Raw genomic sequence first — 22,780 nt, forward strand, 5'->3', positions numbered from 1 at the left:
ACTTTTTACCAGGGCTTGTAGTGACAAGACAAGGGGCAACTGTTTTAAACTGAAAGAGGGTACATTTCTATTGGATATAAGGAAGACTTTTGCAATGAGTGTGGTGAGACACTGGAACAGTTGCCCAGAGAAGTGGTGGATGCCCCCTCCCTGGAAGTGTTCAAGACCAAGTTGGATGAGGCTTTGAGCAACCTAATCTAGTGCAAGGTGTCCCTGCCCATAGCAAGGGCATTGGACCAGGTGATCTTTCAAAGTCTCTTCCAACCCAAACCATTCTATGATTCTATGAACTATAAAACTGTTCTATCTAAATATTAACGTATAAATTGATATTGCATTGTATTGGTGAATTTGAGACAGAAGTTATTGAAATAGGATATATCTGCAATGGAGATTATCTGCAGTATTAGTAACACAACGTATTCTTAGTTCTGTTAACACATTGAATACCACAGTTCTCATTGGGGTAAATATTTGTTCAACTGGGATGCAAAAATCCATGGGATTTGTATTAGCAGAAAAAACGCTCCCTACATATTTTATTTATTCTTGAAAAATCAAAAAGTATCCATTGTGATGATCTGCTCAGATCATCACAAACTGAATTAAAATTTAACATGAGATCAAAAGAACTGGTAAGAGTTAAAGTTTGAAGATATGAAATAGTAGTGACAGTGGAAAAGAGCACAATAGGAGAGTAACTGAACTGAACAAACACTGAGCAATCCAAGACAAACTGACATACATGGGAAAACCTTCAACATGGCTTTTCCTACAACTCAGCATATCACTGGTAAAAAAGAGAATAAAAAACCTTCAATATGATTTAACATTAACACTGTGTTTATGTTAACACTGCAAAAGTGTTCTCCATTCATTTTTACTCTCTGCATTACATTACCCATGATGTTTCTGATGGTCTATCATACCTTAGAAACAAATGTTATCCTGATAGGGAGCACAAGGACTGTAAGGTTAGCCATTTGGTAGAGCATGTTTTTGAAGTTCACAAACAACTGACCTCACTTCATCAGAACCTCACTTCAGAAGTGAGTCTTCAGTCCTTGGTGCATTGACAGGCTCGGTGTCTCTGGTGTCTGCCTTATCTAGAAGGCTGTGTTCATGCTTTTGGGTAAGAAAGGTCAGCATACCATTTCTCATTGACCAAATGCTTTTCCACAATATACAAGATTCACAGATACAACAGAGAAAGATTCAGGTTTCTGAAAGTTTGTCTGGGAAATGCATTTAAGTGTTGTCTTCTCTAATTAGCTTTGCTAAATCCCTTTTGTCTTTCGGTTTGGCCTGCAACGGTGGGATGAAGTAGTGGGAGCTGTATTCCATTCTGCTGCTTTTCCTCTTTTCCTGAATGGCCTTTTTTTTTTTTTTTAAAGTTGGGTGCATTTTTAACAAAAAGTGGGAGTCATACTATGATTGTAGAGGCCATACTGTAATAGGAAAAGCAGGGCTAAGTATGTAGGTGTACAGGAATCATTATCCAAATGTAAGCATCATGATCAATGAACGTCTAAAGATGGTTCACACAGAGAACAGGCTGTTTGTTTTTCTCTGCATAAGGATTGGATCATGCTTGGAGCAGTTGGAGCATATGACTGGAATGGCACAGTGCTCATGGTGAAGGACAGTGGTATTTCGATGCCACCTAATGACACTTTTCGTGACAGGCTTTCAGAAAAAAATGAACCCCTTGCAGCCTATCTAGGTAAGAGAAATAGCCCATCTTATAACACTTTCCAACAAATGCTACAAGATCTTTCTCAAGTATCATCCACAAAGAGTTTCTTACGGAATATTATCTTATATTCTAGGAGTTTGGGAAAATTTATAATGTATGGACATGTCTACTGTGTGATTTTCTTGTTCTTTTTTAAAACAATTACTGCTTCTACAATCAAAAATTCAAACACTTATAGACCTAAGTATATCTAGACTTTCCCCAATAGAAAAGTCTAATCTGTTCAGGCAAGATTTCAGATTCTAGTATTCTTATCAAGTTTTTCTATGCTTTGATAGTTAAGAAGTTTTATACAACATTGTCTAAATCTTTGCTTAAAATTAATCTCATTTCTCTCAATTAATGAAGAAGAACAACAGTCTACGACTATCTTTTTTATAATAATGTTTTGCATATTGACAGGCTGTTTTCCTCTCAGCCTTTTCTACCAAAAAAAGCATCTCTCTCCTCTAGCTCTTGCTTTGTATGCCTCATGGTTTGGTTTGTTCTGATATCTCATTTAAGCTACATTTTCACTGATGAAGAGTCAACACTAGAATAACTTTTTTTTTTTTTCCCTAGAATAACTTCTTTTTTTTTTTCCCCTAAGTACACTGTTTGCCTTCTTTGTAAAATGCTATTAGCTATTTTTATCTCAAATTTGGTAAAGTAATTTTAAATAAGTCCCATCTTCCCTAATACTTGCAACGTTGCCACAGTTTTGATCCACCTGCAAATTTTTTAAGTCTTCCTTCATGCAAGTTGTTAAATGGTTGTTAATATTAAACAGACCTAAGTTCAAAATTCCCCCAGAATCACATTTGGAAGACTCGATCAGTTTCACAATAAGCCGGTAACGACTGTTCTTTGGAAGTAGCTTTTCAACCAGCTATTTGCGAATTATTTCATCAGTATCATCACATTCTTAAAGTGTGTAAGAATGGCAAAGTGAACATGACTCACCAGCCTGTGAACAGGTTTAATAACACAGTGGTGCTCATGACTCTGAGACTGTAGTCCAATACACACACAGCCCTTTTAATTAACTCTAATTATATTCTATTATAGAATCATAGAATGATAGAATCTTCATGGTTGGAAAGGACCTTTGAGATCATCGAGTATAACCATACACAGACACAAAAAACCAAACCCCTACAATCTCTGCCACTAGAGCATGCCCTGAATCGCCAAATCTATACATTTCTTAAATACCTCTAGGGATGGTGACCCAACCACCTCCCTGGGCAGGCTGTTCCAGTGCCTGACCACTCTTTCAGTAAAGTAATTCTTCCTAATATCTAATCTAGACCTCCCCTGCCACAACTTCACACCATTTCCTCTGGCCCTGTCATTATTCACTTGGGAGAAGAGGCCAACACCCACCTTTCTACACCCTCCTTTCAGGTAGTTGTAGAGGGCAATGAGGTCTCTTCTCCAGCCTCCTCTTCTCCAACCTAAACATGCCCAGCTCCCTCAGCCTCTCCTCATATGACTTGGTCTCCAGACCCCCCACCAACTTGGTAGATCTAGCATAAGCAGGGCTAAACATCTAGTTGTAGCATAAGCCTCGAAAAGGCTCTGAATCACATCAAAGATTTCTGGTTCATCCTGAGTGTACTGCATCTTGACTTCTTTTCTGCTTCCTAGGATATACTGTGAGTTCAGCATTGACACCTGGAGGCGTGCTGTACATAGCAGGACAGCCACGATACAATCACACTGGCCAAGTTATCATTTATAAAATGGAAGGAAGAGAGGTACGAGTACTTCAGAGGTTAAATGGAGAACAAGTAAGTATGCATTCATTATTAACATATAAGAGAATATGGCATGAGAAATAGAAATAATGATTTCAAATGAGAACTCTGTATCAGAAGAGCAAATGAAATTGGGTTTATTACAAGTTCAGAAGGAAAGGTTAGGTAGATGCTCTGGCATAGTAAGTCATGGAAAGTGAACTCTGCAGTAGTCAGACCCTTGGAAATTTTCTCTTTGAGGGTTAAGTCTTCACCAGCATCAAAGTGGTTGTAGCCATCTCTGTATTTGCAATTCTCTCTGCTGAGTGGAAGGGGTATGTCACTGGCAGGAAACAGGTGCGACAAGCAGGGTTCTGTGCAAAAGCATCAGCTGCAATAGCATGAAATATTGAATAACTGCTTGTTATATTGAGAAGCAGCTCACTGGGAGCTGTTCCTGCAGGAAGAAAACAACATGTAATCACATAATTAAAGATGGTAGTATAATACTATGCACATGAGGATTGAAAGTCCTGCCTATTAGGGTCTCCCCAGGCTGCAGTACCAGCTTCTTTCAGGAGAATTCAGGTTACCTAGTTTTCACCTATAGCTGATGTCAGCAACTCAGCTAATCAATCAGTCCTTTTAGAGTCAATGAAGGAAAGTAAGCATTTTTAAGGTTTGAGGGATCTGGCTGACTTGAAGCATCTTCCGTGAGATGACGTGCATCTTGCGTTAGAAGAGACTGCTTCTCATGTTGAGTGCAAAGGAACTGCAGGGTGTCTAGGGTAGCTGTGATGTAAACGTAACCACATAAATCCTGGACCTTGCACCCAGTCTATGAATCTATCTAGCTCTTTGTGTAGATCTTTCTCCTCTGCATTCAGTGGCAACTTGGGAATTTTGGAGACTACTTGCACAGCATTGTCTCAGAGCTTTTGTCCACCATCCTACCTTTTCCAGTGGCAAGCCTAAGACCATTGATTTTGCTCCTTCTATGTATTATTGTCAGGACTGAAGAGAAAATTAGCTTCCCCAAGACACTTCTATTCAAATGCTGTCTTAAGAGGTCCTACTCCCCTTAGCAGGTGGAAGGCACCATTTGTACCTTTCAAACTCAGGAGAGTTGAAAGTTGAATGGACCATTCTTAAATAAAAAAATCTGAGAACAAACCCTAAAACAGAAAGCAAGCTTCAAAGGCAAATAGACCAAAAAGATCTAGGTAGCGAAGAAAATTTCTGCCTCATGATTAACATTCAACATTGTGTAAGTAACCATAAAACAGGTCTCTGAATAGGAATGTTGCATGATGTTGCTGACTTTGTCTCTGATTTATACCTTATATTTTCGTGCAGATTGGGTCATACTTTGGGGGTGTTATTACCACAATCGACATCAATAGGGACTCATTTACAGACCTTCTTCTTGTTGGAGCTCCTACGTATATGGGAACTGAGAAAGAGGAGCAAGGGAAAGTATATGTTTATGGACTGAACAAGGTAAGGATGGTGTTTATTGACCAGTAACAGAACATGTTCCTTACTGTCTTCATATCCTTATTTCAAAGAAATATGATAAGTTGAGCTGGGGAAGATGATCTGTTGAAAACAGAGAAACGTTATTTTGACAATTGAGAGTATAATACAGATTATTTTTGAAAATATCTTCTCAAATTATTGTCTTCTCACCTTTTTTTTCTGACCGAGTGTATTATATAGATAAGCACTGTATCCTGTAAGCTGAAATATGGCATGGATGCAAATTTATAGGATTAATCACATTTTCTGCTTGCTTTCATGGCTTAGGGAACAGTAGGATTCATCCATCCTAAAAATGTGTACTCCAGTATCCTTACCAACCTTATCAACCTAGAGGTAAACCCCATACATCCAACAGCTTTTAAACACGTCGCAACTAGATTGAGGAACATAGCAGCTACACCTCAGCTTCTTAATTTGACAAATGTCTCCTTCCAATGTCTATGCATACTTTTTCTTCTTATTTTCTTCTTTTAGTCCACTACCATACTGTATCATAACAGTTACCAAAATATGTCCTAGCAATGATGGTGTCCTAAAATACTGTTACAAGAAAATGACCTGAAGAGACTGGATCTCTTTGACAAAGAACTCTTCCAGTTTCTACATGCATGTTGCTAACAACAAATTGCTGGTGAATACGGATGACAAGAAAACAAGAATTCCATGTCCTCCAGTAATGTGAGGGTCTGAAATTTGTTTTTCCTGTGCTTCTTTTTATCCACCTCCAAATAAAGGAGCTGCAGCCATTGCTTGCTGCTGCTGATGTCTAACATGGAACTCATGGGACCAACCTCTTGGAAAGATTGGTTACATACCATACTCTGTGTGTGTGTTTGGTCTAGGATGCATACTGGACCAGAAGAATATATATATTAGGCCATGGAGTATGTGTCTACTGAGGACATAATTCAGTCTATGTAAGAGACATGCTGTCTTTTGTTCTGGAATAACAAATTGCCATCTGTGTTTCATCAGAAACTTGGCTTACTTATCAGATTAAGAGAATGCTTTTAGAAAAACTCTTTACACTATCTTAAGAATGAAGTGGTTTACTAGCAATAACATCCAAATATTGTAATACTATGCTTTCCTGTGAGCCTCTAACTTCAAGAAATATGCAGAAGCATCTAGATGCAGAAAGAGAGGGAACAAGAATGTCTTTCTCAACTGCTGCTCAGAAAGAACATTTAAATTATAATTACAGAATCACAGTTTCTACAGTGCAGTCAATCTCTGAGAATAGGATGTAATTTTTTCATTTAATTAATCGTTTTGTCTTCTAGACAAGAGCTCTTTAAAGCCTGCATTGCTAAAATGTTGATGGAAATCCACAAACTTTAAATCTGCTCTTTCACAGACAAAGTTTGAATACCAGATGAGTCTGGAACCTATAAAGCAAACATGCTGTTCGCCGTTAAAACAGGACACCTGCAAAGTTCTTAAGAATGAGCCTTGCGGTGCACGCTTTGGGACTGCGATTGCTGCAGTGAAGGATCTCAACCTTGATGGATATAATGACATTGTGATAGGTTCTCCCCTAGAGGATGATCATCGGGGAGCTGTTTATATTTATCATGGCCATGGCAACACAATCAGTAAAAAATATTCGCAGGTATGATGTATAACTTTACAGATCGACAGCCACGGTAAGAGTATGTAGCTTAAATCCTGTTTTCCAGTGTCTTCCCAACATCATATCAAACCGTGACTTGACCTATCATGACACCTTCTTTTTTAAAATGCTTTGTACTTTTAAACTCATACTGATTTAAACAAATTTTATTCTACTATTGTTAGAAAATATGTTTGCATGTTTTTATTAGAAACCTTCTGAAACATTCTGTTGAGCCAGAAAAGTAGATATTTTTAAATTCTGAAACTTTGTAGTGTGTTCATCACCATGGTAACTGTTTTAGGAGTATTGTGATGAAAATTTAATGTATTTGAAGAGTCTAAAAGCCATCTAACTGCCAACAAATGCGTCTTGAATGTTCTTAAAAAATCCTTCAGTATGCACTGCATAAACTTCTTAATGTTTTTTACAGCGTATTGCGTCAGGTGGAGATGGGGAAAAAGTGAAATTTTTTGGCCAGTCTGTGCACGGTGAAATGGATTTAAATGATGACGGGCTCATTGATGTCACCATTGGAGGCCTTGGTGGGGCTGCCCTCTTCTGGTACGGTTACTCACAGCAGCTGTCAGGCCAGAAAACAACCATTTGTCTTGGGATACTGATGTAACTTGCATGCGCTACTGTTTGGACTGTTGTGAAGATGCTGGTTTCATCTCATGCTTTGACACTGGCTGTGAATCTTCATGTTTTCATTTCTCTCTGGAGGAACGAATATAAAACTTACTGGATAATGTTTTAGAAACCTTGTGAGCCTAGTATGAAGGCCTTGTCCTCCTGGAATATTCAAAATAGAAATTATTCCATTTGTTCACCAAGTAAAATAGAAAAAAACCTTAAGTGCTCTCTCTTTCACAGTATATTGAATATTATCTTATTAGCAATATGGAGGACAGGTTGAAATGTAAATAGGTCACTAAGAAAACTAATTTGATTTCCTAATAAGAAAACTCTAGCTTGACTCCCACCAGAAAATCTTGGAAAATTTTGACTAAATGTTCTGGTTAACAGTGAATTCATTTTTTATTTTTTTTTTTACAAAAGAGCATGATTCAGATGGCAAAATGAGCAACATATTTTTTAAGGGAGAAGACAAAAATACCATTAGGAAAAATCAACAAGTTAACATGTATTCCCTCATTTCTAAAGGACAACTAAAACTATTTATCTCTCTCGTAAGGCAACTACTAAGCCAGGTCCTTCCTCTCCCTGTCCTGCTGTTCCACCTAATTCACCTGCTAGGTGATAAAGCTTCTGAGGTCTTGCTTCCATCCTCAAGCTGCGAGCTTCTCCTCACCTTCACCTGCTAGTTTGCCTTTCTAAAAGCTCCGCGTGTGAACGCAATGAGGTGCCCCTTCACTGCATTGTTTAGATCACAAATCTGAAGAAAGCTATTTTGCCAGCTAAATATTCTGCTGGTTTAGTACACTGGCATACTCTGTCTCGAGGCCAAAAGGGAACTGAGACAGAGCAAAGGGAGAGGCAGGAATTCACTGCAGGGACAGGGGCAAAGGGGAGTTAAGGGGAAGCAAAGTGGTGGTGAATCTCAGCCTGTTTATCTACCCACAGCCTAAGAGGTGGCACACTACCCTCCAGCCCGTGTATGAGAATATGTTCATCTGTGGATATCCCCAAGGATGGGTGTAGGCCTTCAGTCTCTTTTAAAATGTGACTTGCTTAAAAGCTTTGGAAAATATTTCATCCGGTATCTGTTCCAAAACATGTACAGCTCTGTGGAGAAACCCTGTGACCTTTTTCTCTGTAATTTTTTGTTTAGTGGTACTACGTATCGAGTGTATAGTTAATTACTTGTCTAGACCATCACATATGTGTATTTTAATGTTGAATGTTGCACATTTTGTAAGTTCCTTCTTAAGTTTAAAAAAGTCACAGCTATTATTTTCAAGGCACTTTCTCTCTGTGTTTTTAAGGTCTCGTGATGTGGCTGAAGTAAATGTTTCCATGCAATTTACACCCAAAAGCATCAATATCCAACAACAAAATTGTCAGATAAATAAAAGGAAAACAATATGCATAAATGCCACAATTTGTTTTAAGACCAGACTAAAGTCAAAGGAAGATACGTTTGAATCCAGTAAGTAGATAAGCACTAAGCTATGGAATCTTTACACTGTAAAACTGCTATGGTCGCATTCATTTATTCCTCCAAAAATGGAATACAGCTCTTCTAAATTCACTATTCAAAGCGCATTTGAGATACTTCAGGAAAAAAGAATGTGTAGAGGCAAATTGGTTCATAATATTGATCTCAACTTCTTTTGCAGACCTGCAGTATTGGATTACTCTTGATGCACAAAGACAAATATCTCGAAGCTTGTTCATAGAAAGCCATGAGAGGAAAATGCAAAAAAATATAACTATCAAAGGGTCAGAATGTATTAAACATAACTTCTACATGTTGGCAAGTAAATCATTTAAAGTGTTTTTCTTGTGTTGACATTATAATAACCCAAATGCATTCCATTAATTGTAAATTAGACAACAGAACCTGCCTCCAGAATTAATCTTAAGAAATACGTATAAAATTTGTTTACTACTTAGGATTTATTGATTTGTATATGTATACAGATATAAACTATTTACTTATATGTGTAGTCTATTTACCTTTGTTTCTTTGTTTGTGTCTGTCTTGAGAAAGTGCACAACACACTTAGAGGAACCAAGCAGCTATGGTGGTTAGTAATTTAGGTGCAATCAAAACTCAGCAGGAGCATGTGAGCTGGAAGTCTAGTTTGCATACTGGTGCAATTCCTCCTAATAAATATAGTAAACCCCCTCACAAATTAGTTTTGGGATAAAGGATATCTATTCACTGGAAAACAGAAATGTAATTAGCAACTGTGAGTATGAAATTTCCCAGATTGTAACTAATGTGCAGAGTGAATGGAGACGTGTATTATAACCTACCCATCTCTAAAATGTTTAGTGACTTCACAGATGTATCATAATTCAAAACTAACGATAGATGATGCCCAGAATTTGCTCGAATATGCAATACTTCTCCAAACAGCAGGCCTCAGTTTGACTTCCCACAAAGTGATACCACTGCTCTTCGCCTTACTGATCCTCTCAGCACAACTAAAAGAGGAAAAAGTCTATGAGTTGACTGTTCTGAGACATTCTTAAATGAAACTGTGCTGGATATGCTGAGATATGGGACATGTTTATGATGAGATGAGATACACAAAAACATTAATAGATACTTGTAAGGATTGGCTTGCACATTAAATGCTTTATCATCAGTTGCAAGCATTCAAATGCTTCTCTAGCAAGGATGGCGTCAGTGTGACTGAAAAATATTTTACCTCAGCATTGTTTGGGGTTTTTTAACCTCCTTAGATATTGAAGTGAATGTCCATAACAGCAATTTTGTTTTCTTTATGTTCTAGGATAAACCTGACTTTCAGGACTCTGTAAAAGTTTTGCTGGAGTTCAATTTTTCTGATCCGGAGAGTGGACCTGTTCTTGATAGCAACCTGCCAAATTCAATATCTGAATATGTAAGTCAGCAAGATTCTGTATTAATAATCAAAGCATTGAAGGTAAAATTCATAGCCCACACAAGAAATGAAAGTATTGTCCACAAATTGGTTAAAGAGGGAGGGTCATTGAGCCTGTCCAGAAGATGTATCCTCTAAATGAGTCTTCAGGGGTGAAAAGCTTGATTCAATGTGCTTGGGAACCAGCCGGGGGTTTTAAAGCTGTCCAGTGTTAACTGAAGATAGAAGAGAGTACAAGCAATTTTATTGTCATTTTTTACGTAGCTGGAGCAGGGGAATGTTAGTCATTTACTCTGAGGGTGCTTGGCATGATTCATACGTCCACTGTTGCCTCTTTTTCTAATATATATGAATAACTTAAAAGGGAACATGTAGAAAGCTTATGTTTCACCTGCGCATCTTACAGGATATTGCCATGTTTAACTGATTAATATTAGGGAAGACTTCTTTGATTGTCAAAGGCAAGACCTTATGTAAAATTAGATAATGAATTAAAATGCAAGTATTAAATTTTAATAATAAATGTAATAAAATTGAGAATAAAAATACTATTGTTGCAGATTCCTTTCACAAAAGATTGTGGAGCCAAAAATAAATGCATTTCAGATCTTGTTCTGAATGTAAAAGCAAGCATAGCTGGAGACAGGTAACTACACTGGGTTTATTGTGTCACGTTATATCTGTACAAAATTTCTAAGTAAATTATAAATTCTGTAGTCTATTAAGATAATGCTGTGGCATAATTTCCAAATCACAAGCAATATAGTCTGGACATTGTGTTAAAAACAGATTCAAAAGTTAAGGTGTCAAACATTCTTAATTTATTTTACAGCTCTTCTCCATTCATTGTAAAGTCACGCAATGATAAGTTCACCATTCAGCTCTCTGTGAAGAACAAAAAAGACAGTGCTTATAATACCAGAGTTTTGGTTCAGTATTCTCCAAATATTATTTTTGCTGGCATTGAGGTAGGAATTTTTCACATTATCACGTTTTTCATCACCTATATTGCTAGAGAGATCTGAGGAAGCCTTTTTATTAAGCCTGAATTTCACTGCTCTGGTATGATCTCAGTTGATCGGAAGAGATTCCGTGGGAGTACTGTCCTCGCTTATCCCTCTAAAAGAGTGTATTTGTTTTGACCTGAGTGGACTCTTGCTTAGCCTCTGTTAACTACAGACGCAAGTTTCACAATGACGCTTAGGCAGTAAGTGCCTGCATGCACGTCAGCACCATGAATCATCTGTACATCTGTAGAGCCAGAAATGCCGTGTTATTCACCAGTACAGCTCCCGAGCATCTAGAATTCTCCTTTTGCACATATACAGAAAAAGCACCATCTTGGTAGGGCACCATATATCAGTGCCTGCCTCATCCCTTCCTCAGACAGCGTTTCCAAAATAGCTGCTTTCCTGCCTGCCTCAGCAGATATGCTATGAATTCGCCTCACTTCAGGTGGGAAACATTAGGAGAGGTTTGCCTTCTATCAGCAGTCCTGACGTTGCACATTAGGAGAAGTCAGGGATCCATAGCACTGTTGCTGACCCTGTGGCAATCATTTATGGAGAATGAATGTCACTTTTATTGACAAGTTAGGAACACATTTACGAAATTACATGTAAAACCTGTGTATTTATATATAAGTTGATCTGCTAGACCCCATGACTAATTTGCATGATATCCAGTTTGTATATAATTGCTAATGTTCCAAACACTTTCAGTGGAATGGAATAATGGCTACTAATTGATGGAGATGTCCATAGGTGGAAATTGTTTTGCAGAAGTTGCGGCTTCCCATTTTTGTTCTAGTTCAACTAAGGCTTTGACTCTTACAATGTTTTGATGATGAAAAGCAGCAACGGTATATATGTTCAACAGGACCTTGATGCTTAGTCAAAATTTAAAAAGAGTTTGCGCAGTCACAATTTCACTTTCTTTTTCCTTTAGGATATACAGAAAGATAGCTGTGAATCTAATCACAACATCACCTGTAAAGTGGGATATCCATTTCTAAAACCTTCAGAAGAGGTAAAAGGTCCCCCTGCATGCAAGTTCTAAGGCCAGGGAGGTCCCTGTCACCTCTGAATTTCTTTTCTCTCTTGTTCACCCCAAAATCTGTCCATTCAAGTTTCCCAAGCTATCCTTGATATGAACTGCACTGAGCCAGACAGGAAAACATCAGCTCTCCAGCCCCTGGGCAGGCAGCTGTGGTATGTGAGGAGGTAATAGGTGCATATTGCCATCGTTGACACTGTCAGGAGGCAAGTGCTACACCCGGTCAGAAGGGTCTGTCTCCAGGTGTAGAGGCTATTGGTTAAGACATACTGATAAGACATTAGATACTGTGGCTTTCCACAAGTTGCAGCCTGGGACTCTAGTTATTTCATATATAAAATTTAGTCAGTTGGTTGAAAAGAGAATAAGCTGGTATGTGGAAATGCTAACGTGTATCTTCCAAAGCCAGGCATCAAGACTTCACCTCCGCTTGGTGGGGAATCGGGGGCCTTTCCAGCCAGTCCAATTAAAGGCAAGCTCCAGCTTGAACAGCTCCAGTGATAAAGCTGCATCTCTTGCTGGAATAGAGAGGGAGCTTTAGCTAAACTAAGCCTTTGAAGATATGCATCTAAGCCTCACTTGAACAGTTCTACTATTGAATTGGAAAATATCAAATTACATGCAAATAAGACCAACTGTCTTTCCTGGCAGTTTCTTGCCTGTTCCTCTGTCATATCAGGTCTGTGTTGCAGATGCATAACAGAGGGACGATCAGGAGAGATGTCCTCTTACATTGCCTCCCACAAACATGTTCTGGCTTGTGCCTTTGACTTGTAGGAATTAGGTCAGCTGTTACTTTCTTTCAGACCAGTAAGCATACGACCCAATGCCAGTGCCTACAATGCTCCATTGCCAGATTTACTGGGTTTTTCACATTTGCGTTTCGTGCTTTAATTGTTAGTTTGCCTGTAGCTATAGATCCCTAAATTTAGAAATTTCATACTCTCCTTTGCATTCAGAAATCAATTAATCTCTGATTCACCGATAAGCATTCCTAATACATCCCTTTTTAAAGCCTCTTCCTAGCTCTTTTTTTTTTTTTTTTTTAATTATGAAGAAATATCTAAGACAGCTTCGTCTGGGTCACTTTGTAATAAAGATTTGTGCACGTTATAGGAAAAAATAAGTCTGAGCTGAAAAATCTTTTGCTTCATATAAAATTACCCTTAAGTGTCAGGACATGAAGAGGGACATGTTTGGGACAATGTTCCCAAATCCTGTTAGTCCCAAATTGCGATAGATTTGCCCTAGTTACAATGAGTAGGGAATTTTTGTGAGACCTAGTAGTCATTTATTTACATTGTAAACATTTCTGCTCCATATTCTATGTGTTTTACTATATATTCTATAGACAGCTCATCTCCACGGTAATTGCCAGGCTTTGAAGTTTTTTTCTTCCTCATTAGAGAAAACAAAATAGCTTTGATAAATTGCTTGCAAGACCAGTGGATTTCTATTAAGAATTATTTAGTTATGTATTAATAATATACCATATAATAAGTTTTACTGAGGCTTCTCGGTTCTGAAAATTTGAGGCTTCTGTTTAATAAGTGATAACTATTAGATTTCCTTCTTGGTTGGAACTGATTCAAAAAAATGGATTCATTTATAGAAAAGTGTTAAAATGTGAATAAGGATTCCATAGATAAAAGTAGCAAAAATTTGCTCATTCTTCATCAGATCAAACCTTATTAGTGTGCTTTCCTTTCTTTCTTTCTTTTTCTTTTTTTTTTCCTTTAAAATGTGTAATGTATTTCTCTAAACAGATTTCCTTCAAAATATCATTCCAATTCAATGCATCTTATCTCCTGGAAAATGCTACTGTTCATGTATATGCAACAAGGTTAGTTACAATCATTACTTGTTTACCTTCTGATTTCTTTTTTTTTTTTTTCTTAGAAAGCTCTACAGCTTTGTGTTTCGTAGTAAAACAAGGATGAGTTTCCTGAACTCAGTTATTGTTAAACAATCTGTAGAGCTGGCAGCTTTACAGATGTACTCGGTCCAGCAGTGGACTGAGTGGACTAAATAAACAGCTGTTTGTCCCTAGAACCTGACAGTCACTAATGAGTCATAATTTCCAGTAGTTTTACCTTCAGAAAAGGTTTATTCTCTTACAAAATTACTGCATACTTTAGCATGAATCACACACTACACAAAAAAGTCTGGCTTTCAAAGAGGAAGAGCGTTGCAGAAGTTGTCTGTGATAAAGGAATGCGCTTGCCCTCAGTGCTTGCTGTCCATGCAAAATCCAGGGATAGTGTGCAAGTAGTGGTCCTTACTTGCTCCATTTTCATTCAGCCAACTGCAGTCTGTAATTTTAACAAAGATGTGTTTCTGAGCTGGGACTGGTGCAGGACTTAACTAGTTACTGGAAATAATCTTTTTAATTTATTTTTAGGAGATAGTAATTAACTGGAAACAAGTAGTGTGCTTTCATACCCAGAGCTGTAGGTATTTCAGTTTCTTGAGAAACCTGTTGCGTCTGCACAGTCTGATCTGAGTGGTATGTGTTGTTTTATTTTAGTGACAGTGAAGAACCACCTGAGACCTTGAGGGACAACAGAGGACACGTTACAATTCCAGTAAAATATGAAGTAGGATTAATATTTGTAAGGTATTGGTGCTTCTCTGTACTTTTATTGGCTACCACAGTAAATAACAGGTGTTCAAAGAGAATACAGTATGGTTTTGTTGTTGAACTGTGCTCAGTATCTACAGATGACAGCTTCTAGGCTTATGAACAGGAAGCACAGGCTTGATGGAAAAGAGCCATTTATGTGAGCTGACATGGGCAGGACACGGGAACAACCACAAAATCACGCATGAAAGGCAAAGAGCAAATTTAATCTCAATTCTTCGGGGATCGTGGAATCTCCGAAGCAACACCCGGGCAGAGGCATGCAAGGCACCGCGGAGCGAGAGAGAGTCCTTGTTAGCATGAGAGTGAGAGAGCGAGAGCTCAGACTTGCTGTTCTTGCCTGTATTTCAAGGATTCAGGCAGGCATAGTTTTTCACTGTGCTTTCATCTTCAACAGCAGGGCAGGAATCTCGGGCATGTTTGATAAGGTGCCCTGAGTCCACCACACAGGCCCACTTTATCTAGGTGCAGATGTTCTACTTGTTGAGCATATAAGACTAAACAACAATTAGTGTGATATATGTGTTTTCCAGCACACCACGTGCGAGTATCTTGAGCGTGTTTCCAGTCCTCCTCACTGATTTTACGTTACTTTCCCACAGAGTTACACAAAACGATGGAGCAGTTACTGCCCCTATCTTGCCGTATCTCCATTTTATCTATTTAAATTTGATCTGCAGTTTGCAAGTACAACAGCAGCTTTTGTTGATTCCTGTACTTTGGTCTATTCATTCAAAGGTGTTTCAGGTACATAAGAAGGCAAATACTTCCAGCTTCCTGATGGCCATGAGTCTGTATCACTATAATATTTCATGGTGTGGTGTTTGACTTCCAGCTTTAAAAATTAGCCTTAATTTTAGATTCTTAGGGTTCATTTTTATCAATTCAGACATAAATTTTAATGCAGGTATGGTAGTACACTTTATTTTCAGAAATAGCTAAAACTCAGTTAAATTCCATCCCTGAAAAGCATTACAAATATTATAAGTAGCCTATATTGTATGGTGTGCAGGTGTAAATAATTAAGTCAAATTCATTTTGGATGCATTTCATGGCTCAAATCTAGCCTTTGTCCCATAAGGAATAATGTTGAATTTAGAACATGCTGGTTTTGTTTGCTTTTTATTACTTGATTCTGTCTTTTGTAGAACTCTGCCTGTTTTACATGGCAATACTGAGGGTAAGGAACTGCACAGCTGAATAAGAACAGCAAAATCAGGCCCTGATGTATTATTTTTGGGAACAACATTTGCTCATTTTGTAGTTTTATCTGAATAAAACATTTAAAATGCACATCATAAAAAGTGAGTACTACTTAGAAAATGGATGAGTTGAAATTCAGCAGAAGTAGCAGTGCACTCTTAATTCCAAGACTAGTCCTGGAGGATTCATGAAATAATGAAAAGACCTATGTTATTAACTGATAGAGTTTTTATTAAGTTTGTGTGCTTATTGGTTTTTTTTAATGTGGTTTTTTTTTTTAACCCACAGTGTTTTCAAAGAGCACCATGTTATAATTGCAGCAAATGATACCGTCCCTACTGCTATTAACACAACAGAGCAGATTGGGGATGAAGTTACTCTACATTATAGGGTAAGAACCAATTAAAACTGTATGATATAGGTACTGGCTTAATCTTTTTTTTTCCTTTCATTTGGTTTGAATCACTTAATGTGATAGCCTATTACTTAAATAGCAGCTGTGCAATATGTTAAACTGTCTACATGGGTATTTTGTGTTTAACACCTTTTTTTTTTTTCACTTGCTTTCTTTGGAATAAGGTGAGTCAGCGGTTCTCAGAGTGGTTCACCTCTGTGGAGTAGTTCTGGTGGGGTTTAGAGCTGCTGCCCTCAACAGAGTAAAGAAAGCATGCCCTGGTAAATGACAACTTGACCTACGTTCATTGCAGTTTAGAACAGGTTATTTCCAAAATCCAGTCAGCTTTGAAAGAGGCAAATGCCATGCTCCAAGAATGTTGTCTTCCTAATGGAATGAATACTGCAAACTAAAATCACATAGAAAAGATATTGAATGGAATAGAAGCCCAGACTCGAGTTGCAGTAGGACTGAATTTAGTTCTCTTGAGAGCATTCTTGTTTCCCAGTGTCAAATCTAAAGCTGAACAATGGTCCCATATAAAAGTGATAAAAGTCTCTGAATCAACTTCTCTCTGTGAAAAAAAATGGACCATGGGAATGTTCTCACTTTCACTAAATAGCAATGGCAAAGGGTTTTTTTCTATTTTTTAGCCCACCTACAGTGTTTCAGTCAGCTACTTCTTTTAGTCTAAAAGTTAAAATCCAGAATCTTGAGGCTTTTTTGGCTGTTTAAGACATTATTCATCTCATTTCAAAACCTTTGCTTTCTGAATGTAAAAGCTGGTGGACTGCAGAGCATACCACTTATGATCTTGTGAGCAAAACTCACCTCTGCAAGCAGCTTATCACAAATGACTACTCAGAAGAACAAAAGTTAAACAGGTTTTTGAGTATTTATTAAGCTCATCCACTGAAGACAGAGGATTGTCAGTTCTCCTGCCAGTAATTCCACCTAGCCATTTTCTCCATCCTCGGCCACAGCAGGCCTGTTCAGAAGGAGCAGCAGCTTACACAGATATGCCCTGTGAGCTTCCCAGGGAAAACAGGGGAGAGGCGCCGGGGAGCAGGAGGGCTGTTGTCTAAGCACACATGAGGAGGAACCAGCATGAGCCACCGCTGGTACAGAGGCTCCTCCCCCATGTTAGGGCATTTTGGGGGGCTTTATTAAAAATTGAAACAAAATTATGTTAGATAGAAGTTCATGATGATAAAAGGTTGCAGTAAACAAGATAACAAGACCAAAGACCACAGAAGCATGTGTCTGCTAATTCACAACAGGCTGTTCTTGGGGAAAAAGTAAGAGTTCATCACACTACTTTTGCATAACTGACTGTAGAAAAGTTAAAAAAAAACAAAGAAGTAAAGAAAAATACAGGAAAGGAAAAAACAATCAAATACCAACAAAATAAGGAAAGTACTAATAAAAATATTTTTCTTTTTTTTACTAGATTGAAAAAGGTGAACACTTTCCAATGCCAAACCTCACACTGCAGATCTTATTTCCCAATGTAACAGCAGCCAAGAACACTCTTCTCTATCTTACTGCATTGTCCCATTCCCAAGTAAGCCAGGAATTCGTATTTTTATGATTAATTTAAATGTGAAGATTTTGTTGTAAAGAACTGTAAAATGAAAACATTTGGGATTATGCCTTGCTTCAAGGTAGATATTGCTTCCAGTCTAAAATACAAGGTGCTGATGTTTTAATAGTACGTACAGCTATGCATGAGAATACAGAGAGATAAGTTTTCTTAAAAGGAAACAAGCAAATTTAAAATGGTGTTGAACAGTAACTGGACTATAACACGGTTAATTTGATATGTTGCCAAGTGATGACAGGCCTAGACTGAGATATGAGTGACAGGAGTTTCTTTCTTAGTTTTGCCTACTAAGCCTCAAATTATCTCTGTTGTCAGCAGCACTTATTGCAAATGCTCTGGTCCTGCTGTGTACATCTAGAGCTCAATCTGCTGTTCAGTCCTCTTCTTTCTGTTGCTGCTATTAGCCTTCCTGCACGTCTGCTCCCCAGCACTAGCAGTCCTCTGGCTTCCTCCTTCTCTGGGGCACTGAGACATCTTGAAGGGGATGGTAGGTCATGTCTTTCAAATGTTCTTCATCAGAGCCCTCATTTGAGGTTTTCCATTTCACTCCTCGAGAGCAGCTGGAGGAGATCACAATTCCAGCAAGTCCCATGATTCCAGATCTGTAGATATTAAAATTAGAGCTATATCAGTAACTGGATGGCTGAAGAACGCAAATATTGCTAAGGGGTGACCTAAAAAGAGTCTTTCCCTCAGAGACACACACACATGAGCACGTCTATGCAAATATTTCACTTAGTTTTGAGGTGTTACACCATTGAAAAATAAACCAAACGGTCTAAATTAAAGTTCAAGGTTCACTTTAAAATTAAAAAAAAAATAATCAAAACCCCCCAGAATTCCTTCCCCCATTATTTGCATCCCTAGGCAATCACCACATTTGACCCAAGTTTGCACATAAGCTCAAAAAATCTCTGCTTTTTCTGTGGGTATAATTCATCAACCACTAGCTACACCCTAGTGACAGTAGTGTGCCAAAGTGCACTGCAGGGGCTTTGCAATCCTCTTCATGCTAGTAATCTGAGAGGGCTGAAAAAAAAGTCAACTTTCACCTGCACCGAAGACACCCACGAAGATTTCCCGGCTGCCTTTGAAGGAGCCATGGAGGTCCAGCACACACTCCCCCTTTTTGGGTACTGCAGCAGAGGCTCCTGAATCCTGCGCTTAACCTGCCTGTCTGCTTGCTAAGGCAGAACCTCTGTGGATTCCCGTGCAAAAGCTATTTAGCTCCTTTAATAGCCAGCTCTTCCTGGTTCATGTAGTGGTCCTCTTGCAGGAAGCTCGTTTGCTTCTACAGATGTTTAGGTTGCTGGATAGAGTTTAGGTTAAATTATTTCATAAAAAGCTCATTTTTTTGTTTGAATAATGATATTTCGATACCTACACCATGTGAATTTCCTGTTCTGGGCTCTTGCAATATGCAGTTTATTGCATTTAGCTGTTAGTAAATATTATTGTTATTAAATATTCCATATTGTTAATGTTGGCTTGTTTCCAGAGCATTTTTCTGTAGTAGAATGCATATTCAGACAATAAAAATAATATTTGTATTTCTGCTAGCAGAATGCCATCTGCCAAACTAGTTACCCTGTAGATCCCTTAAAGATCGGTGCTGGGAAACCATTTGTGTTGCCAAAAATAAAAGAACCTACAAAAGATACAATTATGGTAAGCCCAGATATAGTATATATATTCATGACAGATATTATATTTATCTGCAATAAATATGTAAAAGCTTCTTTTAAACTGTATCCTGTGGAAACTCACTTTGTCTTAATAGCCTGAAAAGTCATCTTTGTGTAGACTAGCTATAGTTTTTATTTGGCTACAGAACTGTATGTGGAACTGAATTTGGGGTGGGTTTTTTTTTTTAATTTAGCAAATATGTAAATAGCAGTATCACATTTGACAGCTGAGTAAATCTTCACCTTCTATATTCCCATTGTAATTAATAAATAGTAATATTTTAAAAGCTTCTCATCTCCCTTGCAACTTTTTTAGACAACCAGCTGAAAATACTTCCAAGTGCTAGCACTCTGATCTGACAGATTTTCCATGCAACTGGTAGAAATGTAATTGGTGATCCCATTTGGAAAGAATTAGCCTCTCACTTTTAGATGGAAGAGTTGCAAAGTAGTTTTGCTGCCGCATTATGTTGCCATGTCAGGGGGAAATCCGTCATGCTGCCTCCCCAGTATAGAGGCACAAGTTGAGTTTCTGGTGCAAATGAAACCATGCTGTGGGGAGAGTATTTTGCCATGCTTATCATAGTCCTTCACAGAGGTGATAAACCTCTAGGCTGAGCAAATGTTTCCAAAGGTTTGGGCATAATTCTGCTGCCCTCAGCAAGTGATACTGAGAAGTAAAGATACTTGAATTTGTACACAAACATCCTGCCCTGCTTGAAAGATTCAGGTATCCCATGATTTGAAAGGATCAAAAAACACTGCAGAGAAGCCATAACTGTGTTGGCAGAAAAACACTTGCTGTTACAGGCTGTGCCTCCTTTAGGAGTTCTGCTGGTGCCTTTTGCTACATACCTACGGTAACAGAGCTTCCTCAAGGCTAAGCGAGCCTGCCAAAACTGAGCCTATTCCACCACAGCATGAATATCTCAACTCGTTTTATATCCTGCAGTGTCATTTTTACATCAAAAGACCCAGTAATTACTATCAGTTTAGCATTGGTGTCATAGCAAGACTATGTTTTCTATATATAGTAGTTTACATGTTTTTACTTTAGTAATGTGAAAAGTTTCTTCCTATTAATTCATTCTGGTGCCTTTTAAACAGGACTGTGATACATACAGCTGTGCATCTATTAATTGTGCCCTGGTCCCATCTGACATATATCAAGTCAATGTTTCATTAAGAGTATGGAAACCTACCATCATAAAAGTAAGTCAATCCTGTTTGTATTCAGAATACTCTTGGGTTTGAGAAACTTAAGCCAATGTTTCTAACGTCTATTAAAATTATACCTTTCATTTTCTTAAGCCTCCACAGTCCCCTGGTCTTTGATATCGTTTCTCTTGTTATTTTAAGATTTCCTCAAAACTAAGTTACATGCATTTTATTATCCTTAAAGTAAGTACTTAGAACTTTGCAGAAATTTCAAAACATGGTACGAATACATCTCTTACTTATTCTGTATTGATGGTCATTTTTTTTAATAGCTAATTATGCATCCACAAATTCTAATTCAGCAGATGTAAGGAGGGGTACAGAGCAGCATATAATGTTTAAGTAAGCTTTAATCTGGAAAGATTTCTCAAGTCTAGAAAGGACTACTTGGTCAAAAAGAGCAGAGAGGAGAGGTCCACCTCAGACCACACCTCAGTATTGTCTGATGACAACAACGACCAGGCTGTGGTCCATTCTCCTCAGCTGATAAATTTCTGATACTGAGTTCCTGGTTTGTGCCTTTTTTTTTCTCTAGAAAATAGCAGGACAGGAGGGGAGATACAACAGAACTTTAGGAAGTCCAAATCTGTCCCGGTGGCCAAAGTAGTATTCCAGGATTATTAGAACTTATTTGAAATCTCTGCTCTCTACTCCTTCAAAGGTGTATTGCTGTCTCATAAACAGTGATGTGTGTGCTGAAGGTGACACACACGAGCAGCTCCACTGACTTTCACATTTTTCAGCATCTCCCAAAACTTTAGCATTAAGTTTTCCTTTCACCCTTCTCATTTCTACAAAGCTTTCTACTTCAAAATTCTTAATTACGAATGATAGCCATTTCTTTCTTCTTCCAGGCAAGTATTCACAGCTTAACCCTTGTTGTGAAAGCATTACTTAGGAGTGAGAACTCATCACTGATTCTGAGAAATGACCATCAAAAACTGGAGGTAAGAACATGATAATTCATGGGTTTATTCTTCATAGGATTTTTTATGCCTCTGATTCATTCACTTGCATTCGTTACTAGAAAACTGATTGTTACCGGTTGTAATGTATTGTCCTACTCTAAATAAAAATAAGTGATTTCATATTACAGTAGAAATGTCATAATTAGTCAGATGATGATACCAAAATCCCATTACCCACCAATGAACCTTGGTAAGAAGTACTATCTGAAGTACTTCTGTCTGCTGCAGCATAAGTGCTTTCTGCATCTATGTAAATTAAAAGCATAATTAGTATTCTTTTAATGAATTAATAGTATTTTAAAAATACTGGTCCTGGGTCATTTAGAAGTGATCTTACTCTGTACATTGTATTTTATTTATTATTTCTTTATTTATTATTTCTTTCCACTTCGTTGCCCAAGATATATATTTTAAACAGCATCTTTTATTTTTCAGAAGTTCTGTATCATTTTCTTAGATAAGAAACTATATAACATTAAAGTAGGGGTGTCAGGTGTAAAGAGAAATTTCTTTAATTTTTTGTTAGAGTTGTTATTTATCCTTTAATACTCTTTATTCCATTTATAGTGGTTAATGCATTGCTTTTCTGTGATAACTTGTACATGCTGGGAGTTATTTACTACAATGTACATTTTTAAGCAAAAGTCTTATTATGTGTTATTGTTGTTAGTACCCCCAAAATTTAGAGCAAAGCAATATTCAGTGTGAACTACATCTTGTGCAAAATATTTTTGGAAATACAACCATCACAGGTCAAGTGTTAGCTGGTATTTTATCCAGGCATTTCTTTTATGTGATTGATAGATTCAAATTCAATCCAGGAGTGAAAATGCAGCTGAGAGGGTT

At 37.7% G+C, this 22,780-nt stretch overlaps 1 protein-coding gene across 4 annotated transcripts in view; it reads left to right on the top strand.

Annotated features, from left to right (window-relative positions):
* The window catches only part of ITGA1 (integrin subunit alpha 1), a 75,385-nt gene that overhangs the window by 49,490 nt on the left and 3,115 nt on the right, over nt 1-22,780 (top strand). For 2 of the 4 annotated variants that reach the window (XM_074568898.1, XM_074568896.1), the window contains 18 exons: nt 1,579-1,723; nt 3,386-3,528; nt 4,831-4,974; nt 6,374-6,628; nt 7,062-7,192; nt 8,578-8,741; nt 8,932-9,068; nt 10,057-10,167; nt 10,728-10,813; nt 11,000-11,135; nt 12,115-12,195; nt 13,989-14,065; nt 14,750-14,839; nt 16,355-16,457; nt 17,911-18,024; nt 19,624-19,731; nt 20,856-20,960; nt 21,821-21,913. In XM_074568898.1, coding sequence (XP_074424999.1) covers nt 1,579-1,723; nt 3,386-3,528; nt 4,831-4,974; nt 6,374-6,628; nt 7,062-7,192; nt 8,578-8,741; nt 8,932-9,068; nt 10,057-10,167; nt 10,728-10,813; nt 11,000-11,135; nt 12,115-12,195; nt 13,989-14,065; nt 14,750-14,839; nt 16,355-16,457; nt 17,911-18,024; nt 19,624-19,731; nt 20,856-20,960; nt 21,821-21,913 — 2,223 coding nt within the window. The remainder of the gene's footprint in view (nt 1-1,578; nt 1,724-3,385; nt 3,529-4,830; nt 4,975-6,373; nt 6,629-7,061; nt 7,193-8,577; nt 8,742-8,931; nt 9,069-10,056; nt 10,168-10,727; nt 10,814-10,999; nt 11,136-12,114; nt 12,196-13,988; nt 14,066-14,749; nt 14,840-16,354; nt 16,458-17,910; nt 18,025-19,623; nt 19,732-20,855; nt 20,961-21,820; nt 21,914-22,780) is intronic. The other 2 variants (XM_074568899.1, XM_074568897.1) reach the window with 1 other exon arrangement.

The sequence above is a fragment of the Larus michahellis genome, chromosome Z (assembly GCF_964199755.1).
Source record: "Larus michahellis chromosome Z, bLarMic1.1, whole genome shotgun sequence".
In the NCBI taxonomy this organism is placed as follows: domain Eukaryota; kingdom Metazoa; phylum Chordata; class Aves; order Charadriiformes; family Laridae; genus Larus; species Larus michahellis.